Source organism: Trachurus japonicus, chromosome 4 (genome assembly GCF_045865225.1).
Source record: "Trachurus japonicus isolate A0001 chromosome 4, Traja_1.0".
Classification (NCBI taxonomy): Eukaryota; Metazoa; Chordata; class Actinopteri; order Carangiformes; family Carangidae; genus Trachurus; species Trachurus japonicus.
The window spans coordinates 17,705,309-17,720,736 of NC_140910.1; the positions used below are offsets into that span (position 1 = coordinate 17,705,309).

Sequence of the window (15,428 nt, forward strand, 5' to 3'; positions counted from 1 at the left end):
ACCAGAGCAGTGCACGACATACCAGGTCACTGAAGACAAACCTTTACTTATGAAAATCAAACACAAATAATTACAAAGATGTATGTTGAGAGGATTTTATTTACACGTGTACATTTGTTGTTTGACCATTAAAAAGACTGTATTGCCACATTCTACTATAAATTGGGACATGTGTTTGTCAACGGTTTCTGTTGCATTAATCTTGAGCACAAAAAATCTGATAATTATTTGAAGTTATTAGTTTGTTGTGAAGAATGAAGAGGAATAACCGACTGGTATATTAGGCCACAATCGTTTTAAAGAAAAAAATACGCTCAAGAATGTTGAACCTATAGTCAGCAATATCAAAAAGTAAAATACTTACCTTGAAAACATAAAACAAAAATATATATTTACCAGAAACAGGTGAAAATTTGTTGCTACAAATCTGATTTTAAGTTGGTGCTGAAGACTGCATTTATAAAAATAAAAAAAAGAAAAGAAAAGAAAGAAAAACCCAAAAGAACAGACTTTTAAGACACAATCTTAGATATTTGCTAGGGCCAAAAATTACTCACAAATCATTTTACCCACAGCTGAATAGAATAAAAAGTACTGTCCTGAAGACATTAAGCAGAATGGGTTTTAAATTGGATACAGCCTCTTCACAGTATATCTGATTTTCTTTACGGACCAAACATATGTTTATTGGACAGCTACAGATACAGACACTTGTCACAGATTAAGGGTGTATGTGGTTTTTAAAAGGGAGCATGTAATGACAGGCAACAGCAGAGAGGTTACACTGTCGCTCTTAAGGGAGATAAGACTTTTGGAGGTTCTGTGGAAATGAACAGCATACTCAATGGATGTGGTTGTTTTTCCCTTGCAACACAACATGCACTTGTGCTAAGGTTCCTTGTCTTGTTTGAAAGGCTGTAATAAAGTTATTTCTTTTTTGAACTGGAGCCAGAATGGGAGGATCCAGAGGACTGCCCACGGCGCCTGAAATCACAGAAACACCACGGGAAGAAGAGCAAGGTCAGCAGACGCAGCGATCAACGTTCACTTATGCACACACAATAACAAGGTCATAGAATATATATATAGGAAAAAAAAAAAACATAAGGCAAAATGTGAACCTATTTCTGTCATTCTGAAATCCCACAAGCAGCAGCGAGGCCACAGTAAACTAATAATAATCAGTGCCATTGTGGTATTCCACAGAAACCCAAACCTTTCGGACGAACGTGATCTAGAGCGCCTCCGTTTTCTCCCTCCAGATGAGGACCTGGAGCGACTGCGCTTCTGTCTCCTCTCAGGTGAGGAGGAGGGTGAGCGGGACCTCTTCCGGGGAGAGGAGCCCTTTCCAGACCTGGAGCTGGATCTTTTGGAGGGATAAACCAAGCACTGAGGTCAGTAAGGTCCAAGCAAGAGCTTCACCAGGATGGGTATTTATCAAGCTTCTCTGAATAAGAAGAGCACTCGCATCTGGACTAAACGTTACTCAACTAAAGTCGCTGTAACGCTCACTGAACTAACAAGAATATTAAGCTTCTAATGAATATGGTGACATTAACCAAGCAGGCCAAGCCAAGTCCACTGCTGAGAGATGCTTGATGAAGACCCCTGATGCTTTGGGTAACATTGAAACTAAATTTAAGACTCGGTTTTGCTTTAACTCGGCCTAATTGCAACAAATCTATGCGGATACCGATTAAAACCCATCACAGCTGTTGATGAGTTTGCCTCAAAACCAAAATGACTTAACGGCAGATTACGAAAAGGGAATCAAGAGTGGGATAGGCAATAACTAGTGAGTTGGACTGTTGTGGAGCTTACAGCCCCATACATACACTCTCTAAAGGGAGAGAGAGTGCATGTCACCTCATTCACCTGGAGTGGGACCTCGAGCGAGATCCAGATCTGGAACTGGATGAGCTTCTAGAGCGGGACCTGAAAGACAAAAACAGAACCTTTCCAATATTTTCCAAACAAAAATGATTGCTACATATGTGGTTTATGTGACAACGCACAGACAAAACAGTTAACTGCGCTACATAAACCTCGCTTTACCGTCTGGAGAAATAGAAAGATGACTAAAACATATAGTCGATAATACCATTTAAGACTGAAGCATGTGAATCAATGGACAACAACTGCAAAAGGAAGCCTCGGTGAGCTTCTCGTGATTGATTGGCTGTAGCATAAACAATGCATTCCTTCCATCTCAACTCATGGACATTTAAAAAACCCAGCACAAAAGATATATAAATCACAAGACATGTACAAAGCAAAAAATAAACTTCTTCCTCAAGATATCCAGAATCTGTTTAAAATGAAGGATTCCAGTTATAACCTGAGAAGACCACTATTATTTGAGAAACCAAAGACTTGAACTACTGTAAAAAAAAAAATCACTGTCTTTCTGTTAGAGGGGTTAACATCTGGAATAATTGTCCTGAAAATATTAAATTATGCTGTACTCTAGTCAGCTTTAAAAAACTTTATAAGAACAATATAATTTCTCGTTACAGGAAAATTAACTTCAATGATTTTGTACTATTTTGGGTTATGCGCTGTGTACAATTCTTTATTTTGTTGTGATCAGAAATTTAAGTGTACTGATTAATTTCAAATGTCTGTGATCTGATCCTATTGTATTAATGCGTATATATATATATTATTTTATTTTATTTTAATTTTTTAAGGTAAAAGGGGTAGGGGTATATAAGCTTTGGCTTCAACCTACACCCTTTCGGTTATATAAGCTTGATATACCGAAATACATAAATTCATTCATTCATTCATTCATTCATATCATTCCATCTACACACCACTGTCTCTCAGCACAGAGGGGGAGGGGTCAAGAAGAGGGGAAACAACAAATCAGCAGAACAGGACATTTGATGGATGGTTGATCAGTAAATCAGAAGGAAGATTGAGCTGATACTGACATTTTGCCCGGAGTTACCCTTGACCTGTACCCTTTTACCTGGACCTCGACCGTGAACTGGAGCTGGAGGAGCGCGAGGATGAGCGGGACCGGGACGATCCCGAGCGGCTGCCCTTTTTCTTGGCTGGCTTGTCCTCTTCGTCACTAGCATCCAGGTCGTACTTTGACAGGTCTCCATCATCATCCTCATCTTCGTCATCCTATAATAATAATAATATTAAAATTAATAATAATACTGGCTTACATATAGTGCTTTTTTAACGATACCCAATACCCAATATATATTATATTATTTTGAATTACAATGTTTTATGATTAATTGTACTTTAAATTTCCAGCTACAGCCATTATTCTTACATCTAGTTTGTACTTGGAAAGGTCGCCATCTTCTTCCTCTTCATCTTCTTCCTCGTCATCCTCATCTTTTACCACTTCTTTCTTTTCACTTTCTTTTGAGGAAGATGTGCTGCTGGTCTTCCCACGATACTTTTTCTTTTTTCTACCGAACTGCAAAATTTACAAGAAGGGATACTCTGTATCATTTAAAATTATATGTAACCGGGTTACTTGACTGAAATGTTTTAATATTCAAACATTGCATTTAATTGATGATTCAGTTCGAGTAAGTACCCACCTCATCATATTCACCGTCAGATTCCTCTCGTTCAATGTATTCTACATTTTCCCTTTCATTGAAACCTCCGCCATAACCTGCAGACAGATCAGGAAAAAAAAAGTCAATAAAAATGTGGAGCAGAGCATCTTCCATGTCTGGAATGGATGTTTTCTTGAGTCTATGAGGTAACAATAATATAATAAGAAGATAAGATAACCATGTCTGAATAGTGAAATGGGTTTGACTAAAAGAAAAAAATGGTTTTGTCTATACTATACTAGGTAATTATACTTTATTGAATGGGTTAAATAGAATTACATTACTAGAAATAGATTAAAATCATTGACTAAAACTAGACGAAAATAGTCATGGGTTATTCTGACTAAAATAAGACTAAAATGCTCAGACTTTTAGTCGACTGAAACTTGACTGACAACTTTTAACTTGACAACACATACCTGTTCTCTCTTCCAGCTTTGCATATTTGGGTGTGTTACACATGTTGCACTCCGACCGCCTAGCCCAGTTCACATTGCCACATCTGTATGACAAGAACGAAAAAAAGAAAAAAATGCTGTTATGTAACTTTTCAGACCTTATACAAACACTAGTGGCAATGACACTGCATTCACTCATTGACAACAACAACAAGGATGTGTTTAAAGATAACAACCCACATAACCTAAATTGGTGTTTGTTATACACACACACACATACGTTTTGCACTGCCAGTCATTTGCGCTGAAGAGGCCTCTACTCTTCTCAGCCAGGGTTTTACCAATCTCCGTTCCTCCTGCTTTCATCATCTTTGCCTCGGTGGTCTTTTCTGTGGACAGGACGCAAAACAGCGTTAATGTATGTAAAGGCATGCGGCCAGATTGATTGAAGTGTTTATTTTGAATATGAAAATAAAATAATAATAAAAAAAGAGAATAAGACAAAACATTTAAACATGAAATATAGAATACATATTCAAAAAGGAGTGAGAAGAAGTTAAACTTATAAACTCCCACCCCCTCTCCTTACTGTATATATGACTAGCTAAGATCCTTGTCTAAACATATCTTATGTTACAAAATCATGAATATAATTTACTTTACGTTTTAATTTACGTTTACTTATAATTTACTTATACACACTAATTATACATACATACATACATATAATTTGCATTAAGAATAACAACTCACCCCTGCCACATCTGTTACAACTAGTTCTTCTTGCAAAGTTCACATTTCCACACCTGTAAATGCACATAAATAAAAGGTTTACGCTTTTAAGGCACTAAAAATAAACCGATGCTTAAAATGAGTGTGCTTCAAGGGAACAATCGCCATAATAAGAGTTGTGTTGGTTTATTTATTTTTCATGTGCTCCACATATACACCATTAGCTAGCAGCAGTCTTTCATTGTAACACGCTGCTATGTCAAAGGCCTGCGCACTAACTAACCACTGCAGCTGGCTTGTCTATCTGCTGCTCCCGGGTTAAATGCAGATCGTTGGCAACATGATATATTGCTGACTGCCGCAGAAAAGTAACACTCATGACAACTTGGCTGCTGCAACACTGTAAACACCACCCACAATAGTAAGTGGAGACTCTGCTCTCACCCCAGCCCAGCAGCCCACACAAGACAGCGACAGCTAAGTTAGCCTTGCTATCTTGAAAGTCTGCGCACAACACCGACAACATTCAGACTCTTTGACCCCCACCCACCCCAAACAAATCCAAATCAGAGCCCAGATTTAAATGCATAAGTGACATATGGTGTTTATTTTTTGCTGACTGTGTAGCTAAAGAGATGAAAAGTAAAGTAAAACGTTAGCTAGTTTACTTTGCAAGTCAACGTTAGCATAGAACCAGATGCTAGGAGGCCGAAGCTAAGCTAACTTAAATGTTTGCCTGACTGTTAGCACGACCGGCTAATTAAACAAGACGTGTCCGGGTGAATCTGACCATCTGGTACGTGAAAAGCGACTTTACTCTTTACGTGAGGGGGCACTTACTTTTTATCAGGACAAATCCAGTCCCCGTCGCTGACTCGAAAACTCTTCCCTGACATGTTTGTGCCCGTTCACACTGAGTGGCTCGCTGCTGCTCGGTGGCTCGGCTCGGCTACACCGCTGCTGCGTTCACGGCCCCTCGGTGATTGTGAAAAACCCAGGTCGCTCACTTTCCCTCCGATCGTGATTTGGAGGGGAGGTTGGTGACATAGGACTGTCTGTACTCCGTGAAACGTCAGATAATCCACTGGGATAACAAGTGTCGGTTTGACCATCAAAACTGAAAATGTAAGAATTCATGTATCACAGCCTGCCTGGGCAATCTAAACAATTTTAGTTATATATATATAGATGTAGATACCGACATTCTCGAAAGCACATGAATGCAACATTGACAAAGACCAAAATCTAGGTAATAGTGGGCCGGTGCATATTCTCATTTGCCCAGGTCATAGTATTTCAAAGGAGGTTAAATCGAAAGCCACTGGACTTAGTTATTTGTCTAGGAAGACGTTTCTCTTGGATGAGAGGTGAAACGTCTTCCTAGACAAATAACTAAGTCCAGTTGCTTTCGATTTAACCTCCTTTGAAATACTAGGTAATAGTGATAAACAGACATGGTCCTGTCATTTTCTGTATCGTTTCATTGAAAAGATAACGGTAAAGCTTAAAGATAAGGGCCTACAATTACATTGTGGCTATAAATCTAATCTTGAATAGGCTACCACACAGACATAACATCCATATAGTTATATAGCATAATTTAATTTAGCCGGGTTAGGGTTTGAGTCAGGGTTAAATCACCCTCTCAGCATACTTGAAAAGCACAGCTTTTATTTACCTATCAATTCATTTTAATTGTATTATAGAGAAACATAGTTGCATACGTCTGTGTACTGAATATTGTACAATAAATTTTACTTTTTACAGTGTCCTTTACTGTGCGACTTGTAAAAGGAGGACATGCAGCTTCATAGACTAGTGGCAACTTGTCAATATTGGGATTTAGAAAATGAAATGCAGTCATTTTGTTGTTTTACACAGTTAAACCTTTGCCCTTAAATCTTAAAAGATGAAAGACACTGTGACATAAAGAGTGGATGTGTAGGTTACAGTAGCCTATTTAAGCTCATGTGTGATTAAAGATCAATTTCAAGATTAGCCTAATATTGATGACTCTAAGCACAATTGTCCCTTTCTAAGATGTTCAGAATCCAAATTTAACTGATTTCACTTGTCACTTGTCTTCTAACCGTGTCAGTCCCGCCACTAGATGGCAGTTAATGTCAATGTTTAACACTGTACATGGTCACAGGCCCTCCTGTTTTATTTTGGACTCATCTGCTTGCTCCAAATGCTTTTGCCTGTTCACCTGGATCAGGGCTGCATCAGGTTATGAAAAAAAGTCTCTTCAAGAGGGCTTAGTGCATGTTCACCTGTACTTCTTTGAAATTCACATGACAATATGTCTGCTAGCTATATATATTTCATGATAGTCATTTGAATCACACGAGGCAGGGGAAGATACAATTGAATTTAGATACATATGTACTGTGTACGTTTTGCAGATTCTGCTCTTTCTTGACTGTCACTGCTACAAAAAACACAAGATTGATACTGTATACCATATGTAGTAATATTTATAACCAAATTCACTGTGTATATTCCATCAAGCTTTGAGGACACCTGTTTTAGTGCTTTATCAGTGAGTTACATTGTTGTCTTACACATCAACAATTGTTTTATTTGTTGCATGATGCCAAACAAGCAAGCAAAAATGGGACACAAAAAATATTTCAAAATAAAAATGTTGATTCTTTTGAGTCCATAACATGAAATTTGATAATATATGGCAGGAGATAGAAGAATGAAGTTGGTGAATTATCCACTTGTTGGAAGTAGCATTGATATTAGGAGAAATCCAGTAAGAATCAATCTCTGACAGAACAACTTCAAAAAGAGAACAGGGGGGGAAGTCCTCTCATGGTTCTCATAAATCAAGTACATGTAACTCTAACAGATACATGGTGATTAAAACAATGTATGATTGAAAATCTTGTTCAGTTCATCTCCACTGTAGGCTATAATGAATAAACCCATCTTGTCCAAGACATACAGGATAAGCTTCAGTAATGTCATTACAAAGCTGTCAAAAGCAGCCAGAGCAACAGAAAAGAAACTAGATGACACATTGATACATTGATGTAATAATTGTGGACAATATTTACAAACTACCAGGGGAAAAAAGCTCTAAAGTTTGGGTCTGGCGCTATAGCGGCTACAGTACTTGGCATTTTGCAGGACTCAATCAGTTAATTTTAGTGCAAGTGATAAATTGTAATATATATACAGTATATATATATATATATATATATATTTATATATATATATACTGTGTATAGTATATATATCTTGAACTATCAGACAAATTCGACCTTGGAAGAACACACTTGCAAGAAGACACAAAATAATCCATAAATTCAGATGAAAAGATGTTACAGCTTTAAATATCAAAGTATCTAACGTGCAAAGAGCAGCACACCATATGTTGCTGGGATGTAAATGCCACTAATGAAGAGGAGGCACAGACTTTAACTTGCAAGATGCATTTACTTCTCATGTGATGATACTTAACAAAGGCTCCAACTAAAGCAGAGCTTAGGCTGCTCTGGAATTGCCCTTGTCCACCCAATCTGCTGTCGGTCAAAGTCAAAGACCCTTGGAGGTCGCTGTCACAGCTGGTCCGTGACCCCGAGGCCACACCAGTAGCCATTTTAGTGCTTCAACTGGAGTCATTTACTTTCTTTTATGTGCTCACTGTTTCTTTTGCCTGTTTTTGATAGCAGTGAAATGACATTGCTGAGGCTCGTCTCTTATGTCCTGGACGAGATGGGTTGATTTAATTGAGCACAATGGAGATGAACCGGACAAGATTTTTTAATCATACGTTGTCTTAATCATCATGTATCTGTTAGGGGGACATGTGGCTGATTTATGAGCCCCATGCAGGGTTTATTAGGACGAAGGGCCGGTAAGGATAATGTATCAGAGGCGAGAGAGGCATGTTTTATGATTCAGCCTCTATGCTGTTAAAGGAAATGACTTCTGGACCTTCATTACTATAATTCTGAATATTGTACACAGAGGCCAGAAGTTTGATATCATATGAAAACAGACGTCTCTACTCACAGAAGTTGTTATGCATCCGTTCTGTTCTGTTTGAGCTCTGTTTGCTTCATCAAAGTTATGTTTTGTGAAGAAAACCTTGTTTCTCCTCACACATCTCACACACACGCACACACACAGTAACCATGTCTGTTCACAGGTTTCAGCTGAGGACGTACTTTCTGCTTTTGCTTTCAGCATTGCACAGAAAACAATGAGGAAAGATATGAAGCAAATGAAGCCATGAATAACTAATAAGGAGACAATGCCAACGTCGTGGTGTGTTTGCAGCAAGGAGTTGCACGGTAGATTCGGAGAGGAGTCAGGCAATTAAATAACACTTAGGTAAACAATGTCCAATTATATAAAAGTGGCTTCACTGGCTGTGATGCTTTTCTAAGTTAACTCTGTCTCTTTTTAGCCAATGTACAACCCATAATCTGATTATATCCTGGGTCAATAACGCTACTAAGAGAGATTTTTCATGGGTGTCAATGAGGCTTTGGCTAGGCCGACACCGTTTTCTAGCCCAGTGGCTGGATACGGTTAAAGGTTCATGCACGGCAGAGTCTCTGACAGAGAAAGGCAGCCATGTATGCAGGTTTGGAAAAACCTACTGCAGGCTGCCAGGGCTTTCCAATACTGACAGATGGCAGGGAGCTGTTCCTGTGAAAAGGGGGTAGGGTGAGGGTGAAGAGTTGGAAGCTGGTGTACGCTGATGCACTCCACCCACCCGCTCTTATCTCAATATCATGATTCAGCATTAATCAGGGGAGGAACTTGTATTTCCCATGTGTCAAACAAACGTCAAGTGTTGCTGGATGTAATTGTATTCTCTGCTCGTATACGGCATGTCTGCAAGTAAAGGGAGGTGGTCCTGGCTGTGTTCACACAGGTGAACTGTGCGGTGCCAGCGAACCCCCTCAGAATTATATAACGCAGACTACTGCACAGTGAAACAGCTCGAGCTGGGAGATGTGCCGCCGCATTGTGCCGTATCTCCCGTCCTCTCAGCCGGTCCTTATCACTAAAGCACATTCATTTTGGGAGCCAGAGAGCATGCATTTTACAGTCCACTCTCACCACTTCTTGTAAAAGTAATCGACAAAGCATGATATGATGTGTAAAATTTGAAATTAATAAATCTGTTTAGCAGTAATAAACTGCAAGATGGCGCGAGTTCCACTGGCTCATCAGTTTTGATTGTGTCAGTGCAATAAAGAATTTTTATATTACATTTTCAGCTGGTGCTTTTTCTTTAATGCCATTCATATTTATATACCTTTTCTGAACTGTTTCCAATTGCATTTTAATCTATTTTATAGTCTTATACATCATAATTCTTATGGTCAGAAGTTTGGTAAAGATCCCTTGTGAAGGAAAAGCACTACTCCAAAGATCACGTTCACTCAGCAGAGGCCTGTTTTTGAGCAGAGACAACCATAATTCCTTGAGCTTGCAGGTGATCTTGAGCATCCCTCGCTGACAATATCAATGTGTCAAGCCCGGCAGATCTAGACAGGCCAGAGAATTGGAGGAGTGATGTTGGCACCAGGTCTGAGACCAGACATTGTTCCTGAAATGGAATCAGAGAATTCCACGGATAAAGTGTTTACAGGGCAAGAGGTGAGCTCACTTAATGATGCCCTGATGTGTGTCAGTACGAAATGCAATATCTAAACCCCTGCTTCCATTAAGACAAGGCCAGCGGGATGCTCGCCAGTGTCATTCCTCAAACGGTTTTGTCAGGTCTTGTCGAGCAGATTCTTGTTTAATTGCCGTGCATCACTTTTGGGGACCTCTTGGAAAGGAGAGAAATCAATGTTCTTCTTCTTCTCCAACCCCAGGCAGAATAAAGTCGGTATCAGACACTGTCTCCGAGTGACTGAAACATTAACTGGAAACATGAAAATGCTGAATTCAACAGAGTACTAGTTCTATCTTAATTATAGACTCTCTTTTTGTGCCAGACTTGTTTACCTTCATTCGATAATAATAGAACAGTGATGATGGGTCTGCCTTTAATCTATTATCAAAGATAATCCATGAGAATGTCTTTACAATTTAAATTCTTGATGTATTTGCTAACATTTCACATACCACATACCACATGGCGCTCTGTATTATTATTATTATTATTTTTTTTTTAATATTTTTGGGTGGTTGTATATTCTTGCAGCAAAAGAGACAGAATGGGAAAGTGAGATAGGTATTTAGAGAGAGTGGAAGCTGCCAGATGGACAGAGAAAAAGGAAGAGCTAGGGGATGGGTTCACAGTAAACAATACTCAGACTGTAATTAAGTGACCCGACTTCAGTTACAAACATTATCTGGGGAAAATTGTTTTTGTGATTTGACGCGCTCAACCGTGTATTTGATCCCACAATTCCTCTCCCTTTAACCCCCCCCCCGCTCTCCTTTTCTTTATTCACTTCAAGTTTCACGTCACCACCTCACTGCAGAGCTGACAGTTACTGAAGAGGTAATCTCATTGCCATATAACAATGGCTAATGCAGGAAAATAGGAAGTAGCTTCGGCGCAGCTTTGGCCTATGCATCATCTGGCTCTGCTCTTGGCAGTGACATAGTCCTGGCACTGGGCTGATTAATGTGATAGGTGGAATTTGTCTCGTTATGTTGACACCGGCTAATAAATGCCTTGTAAACAGCCAGTCACAGCTGTTAATGCATCATCATAATCCAGGATTAGGAGGTGCCAGGCATGGCCAATAAATGCAATTAGGCACTGACAAAATTAATTCGCCCATACTCTGACTTTCCTGCGCCCTGTCCATTCTGAGGGAAACTCGAGTGTGCCGTGTGATTCTTCACAGGGTCACAGGGGGATGAGCGCGCCGAAAATCTCCTCATTAAATAAAGAATATCTCACTCAATTTGTGTTCACTACAATGCATAATTTGTGGACTATCAACTCCGAGTGAGATTGAAATGAAAACAAATATCCCTGCTTTGCTCCTCTAATCCATTTGGAATCATGGAATTATCAACGAGGGAGTCGGCTTGGAAGAGAGAAATCGAAGGAGAAAACCGTATCCTGAGTGAAAATGAGTGTGACAATGTTATCAAGCTGAAAGTCATCATGCAAATGCTGTATTTCATTCTTACATCCCACCTTTTTTCTCAGAGGAGAGACAAGACAGGTGACTTTTAAATGTGACTGGTCGTTAGAGAGGTCACCAAGACCGCCATTAGCTTCCTGTCACTCTTCTCCGTCATGCCTCATTGGTGAAAGTTGTGATGCATTTCTTCACGTTTTTAGTCACCGCCCTTATTTTTTGGCAGCCGGGACTTTGCTCGGATGTTTTTCTTTTTAAAAGACTACCCACACACCTCCTGCACCCACTCAGCCCGTCCTATTACCGGAGTGATGGTCAATTGAGATGATCAATTTGCATAATGGAGCATTAAATTGGGCCCATCACACCAACCTCTAAGCAGCTTGCTCCCATGGAGGGCTCACTGAAAATGGCAATTGCTCTTGAAGGGGTGACATGTATCCTTCTTGCTGGAGAATCCTTTTCACCATGCAGGCTGAAGCAGTTGGCTCTTAGTTATAGCACCAGCCACTGAATAATGCAGCCCCTTATTCATGAGTAATCTGTTACTGGATGGAGGAGTTCATGCTAAAGGAGGAACTGAGTCAAGTGATGAGAGGAAATGTTAAAGTGATAGGGGAATTAACACTCAGATTAAGATTTTACACTCATCTTTTCTTTTGCTTTATCCCACCTTTATCTTTGCCAGAAAAGAGAAAGAGACCAGAGCACCCAATTTAATATTTCTCTGTCTAAAAAGAGCATTTTCTTCAAAATCTTTCGTCAAAAAATAATTCATTCCTTCATCCTCATCCATTTCCATTAGAGTAACAATTTGCTTTCATTGTAATGTCCCCCCTCACAGACCAGTGGTCATCCCATGGACATGGAGCAGATCATTTTGATTAACAGCCACCAATGAAATCTAAGACGCTATCTTAGGCAGATTAGTTGAGGTTTTTAGAAGTATGTCAGAGCCTAAGGACCTGTGACAAATTGCATCCAAGGAGCTGCTTGGATCTGAGGCCAGCGGGCTGTGATTGATATGTGTGCCGCGTGAGTGGCAGGGAGGAATGAGATAGAGCTGTTGTGGCCTTCTCCAACATGTTCCCTTTGTTTGAAGGGTTTTCTCTGGGGAGAGTGTTGTCCAGAGAACAATATGGCAGAAGCTCCTTGGTGTGCAGGTTTTGTTAACTGGCTATTTGTAAGTGCCCATTTGGCATGGTGAGATTTGGCGTCTGGCAGCTAAAGCAAATTTCATGGAGCTGAGTGCAACACTAAGATGGACTCAGATGTTTACACAGCCTTGTACACATTTCAGATCATTTTAAAAAATTGATTTGATATGAAAAGGCCTTTTCACTACATCTGCTACAATGTTAATGCAATTGCTCTCCGTGGGGAAGGCGCTGGCCATACAAGTGATTTGCTCATATGAATAGTAAGTGAAAAACTTTAATCCCCCTGAGAGAATACTACCTCTTCTTGCCACAGGCAGCCTGCTGGGCTGCTGGCAGCCTATCAGCCGTGGCCTGACAGGTGATTGACATTAAAGAACTAAGGGATTCAGAGGTAGTTGTGAGCGAATGGCCTGATACGTTTTTATGAAGCGTTTGTCAGATAGTTTTGTGACATTGCAATTGGATGAAAGGGGTCTGTGGAGTGTAATTTGGCAGTTTGACGCGGAGGTTGATATTCTCCTAGCAGCCAAAACCAAGGCAGGTTAATTAAAAATATTTACAAATGAATTGCTCTCTTAAACCAGATATTGAGTTGCTGGAATGAGTTTAGCTTTGATTGACACCAAATGATTGAAAGAGCTAAACGAAAACAAAATATAGAACATTTTGGAGGGCAGTAGTTGAAGAAAGTGTGACATGTTTGCTTGATTTGAAAGAATTCCCATATGGTTGTATCTTGCAGAGCAAAGACCCTCTCTTTCCAGTCATCTAGTTATGAAAAGACTGTGTTCACACTCACAGATAACAGGAGTTGGAATGACTGTGCATGTGTGTGTGTTTTCGCATGTGGTTGTTTGGACTGGAGGTATGTGTGTGTGTGCAAATGTTCCTCTCTTGAAATCTGCCCATATGCATCTCTGTGGGTGAGCAGGCAAGCTTGTCTGGATCTGCCTTGTCTACATGAGTCTGTGTTTAGAGCCTCACATGGCTTGGTTGGTGGGGGGATTAATTGGTAAGGCTCTGCATGCATGAGTGCGATCTAATTTACCACCATCAGTTGATACACAATGGTAAAGGTCCCTAAACAGGCAGCAATGAAATACATCTGAAGGTCTCATTCCCGTTCACTGTCTGGTCTGGTTAGTACAAGTGCAACGGGGCGCCTCTGCTCAAGGCTGTCACCGAGGCCGCAGCAAAAACACATCTCGCTATCTGACTGGAATCTAACACTTTTCTTCATTCCATTTTAAATGTCACGGCCGAAAGACAACATGGCTGAGTATTTGCTCCTCTACGCTCCAGATCCATACCATTAGCATAAATGGAGAATCAATTATTTCAGCCCTGATGGAGCTGATTATGCACAGACAATAAAGGCAGAAGGAAGGAGTCATAATTACAAGATGACCTATGTCGCCTTTCCAACATCACCAGTGTCCCAGCACCATGTTGGTATTTCATGGGTGAGCCGGTAATTACCTGCTAAGAACTGCTGAAAAGTGGGGAAAGCAGATTGGCTCGTTTTCCCTCATCCCTTTAAATGCACAACACACTTGCACTGAAACATGGACAAACTCTGTCACACTGCCACAACCACAACCACAACCTCACACACCCACCCACCCACAGGAGACACAGTCATCAAGATGCACACACAGCAAAAAAATGTTGACTCTTCATTTCACATTAGACGTCAAATTTAACCGGTGTGTCAAGACTCTTGGTGCTGCTGCCCATTTGATGATAATATCCATGTGTAGCGCTCGGTGGGCTGAGGAATACAATTCAAATGGCTCTATCTCCTGAGGCAGAGGTGCTGTGATGTGCCAGCCACTCAGCTGCACAGCCCACAACCAGCTACTGCACAGAAGTGGGGCTTACCGCTTTCATGTCATGTCTGTCAGAATGAGAGAGGGGGTAACAGGGAGGCAGATAGAGCAAGCAAGGGCGATATCTGTGAAAGAGAAAAAGGACGAGAGGGAGGAGGGGGTTTTGCGGGGACCAGCTACAAGGTTTATCTCTGGTGCAGCTGCTGAATAAAAACCTTCAGCTCATAAAAATCATCTCTGCTGGATACCAGAGGAAATGTCACAGAGGTAATATTAAGAGCCACAAATGACTATTTGCTAAATGGGAATTGTGCCCACATCTTTTATACCGATCAGGACAAGACCACCCCCTGAGCCATTAACCCTTTTACTGAAACCAGCCCCCAGCCCCATCCAACATTTATAAATCAGTGATTTCTAATGGACCACTGAGAATTTCAAGCAAAAGTCATACTTTTTTGGTTTGACTTAAGGAGACCCACAGCGTGCAGGAGTCATAGTGGGCAAAACCACGGGGAAGCCCGCAGAATTCACGGCTGAGTGATATTAGCAAATGTGTTGCAAGATGTTATGAATTATTTACATCTCTAGAAACATAGAATCCTGTTATGAGGATGACTTTAAAGGCTCTCCTCTTCCT

General features: G+C 40.4%; 1 protein-coding gene across 1 annotated transcript; it reads right to left on the bottom strand.

Annotated features, from left to right (window-relative positions):
• Nucleotides 1–82: 82 nt before the first annotated feature.
• On the bottom strand, nucleotides 83–5,625 carry zranb2 (zinc finger, RAN-binding domain containing 2). Its single transcript, XM_085774439.1, has 10 exons — nucleotides 5,561–5,625; nucleotides 4,742–4,794; nucleotides 4,269–4,377; nucleotides 4,010–4,092; nucleotides 3,570–3,646; nucleotides 3,293–3,442; nucleotides 2,975–3,135; nucleotides 1,876–1,935; nucleotides 1,217–1,366; nucleotides 83–984 (listed from the first exon to the last, which is right to left on the bottom strand). The coding sequence occupies exons 1-10, from the start codon at nucleotides 5,614–5,616 to the stop codon at nucleotides 927–929; spliced, it is 957 nt and encodes a 318-aa protein (XP_085630565.1). The 5' UTR covers nucleotides 5,617–5,625; the 3' UTR covers nucleotides 83–926.
• Nucleotides 5,626–15,428: the final 9,803 nt, after the last annotated feature.

Bases quoted from the DNA above. Each gene is read 5' to 3' on its own strand.
- zranb2 (XM_085774439.1), bottom strand. From the start codon at position 5,616: ATGTCAGGGAAGAGTTTTCGAGTCAGCGACGGGGACTGGATTTGTCCT. The intron at 4,093-4,268 runs GTATGTGTGTGT...CTTGTCATACAG, and splicing joins AATGACTGGCAGTGCAAAAC to ATGTGGCAATGTGAACTGGG. The intron at 3,647-4,009 runs GTATGTGTTGTC...ATCTGTCTGCAG, and splicing joins AAAGCTGGAAGAGAGAACAG to GTTATGGCGGAGGTTTCAAT.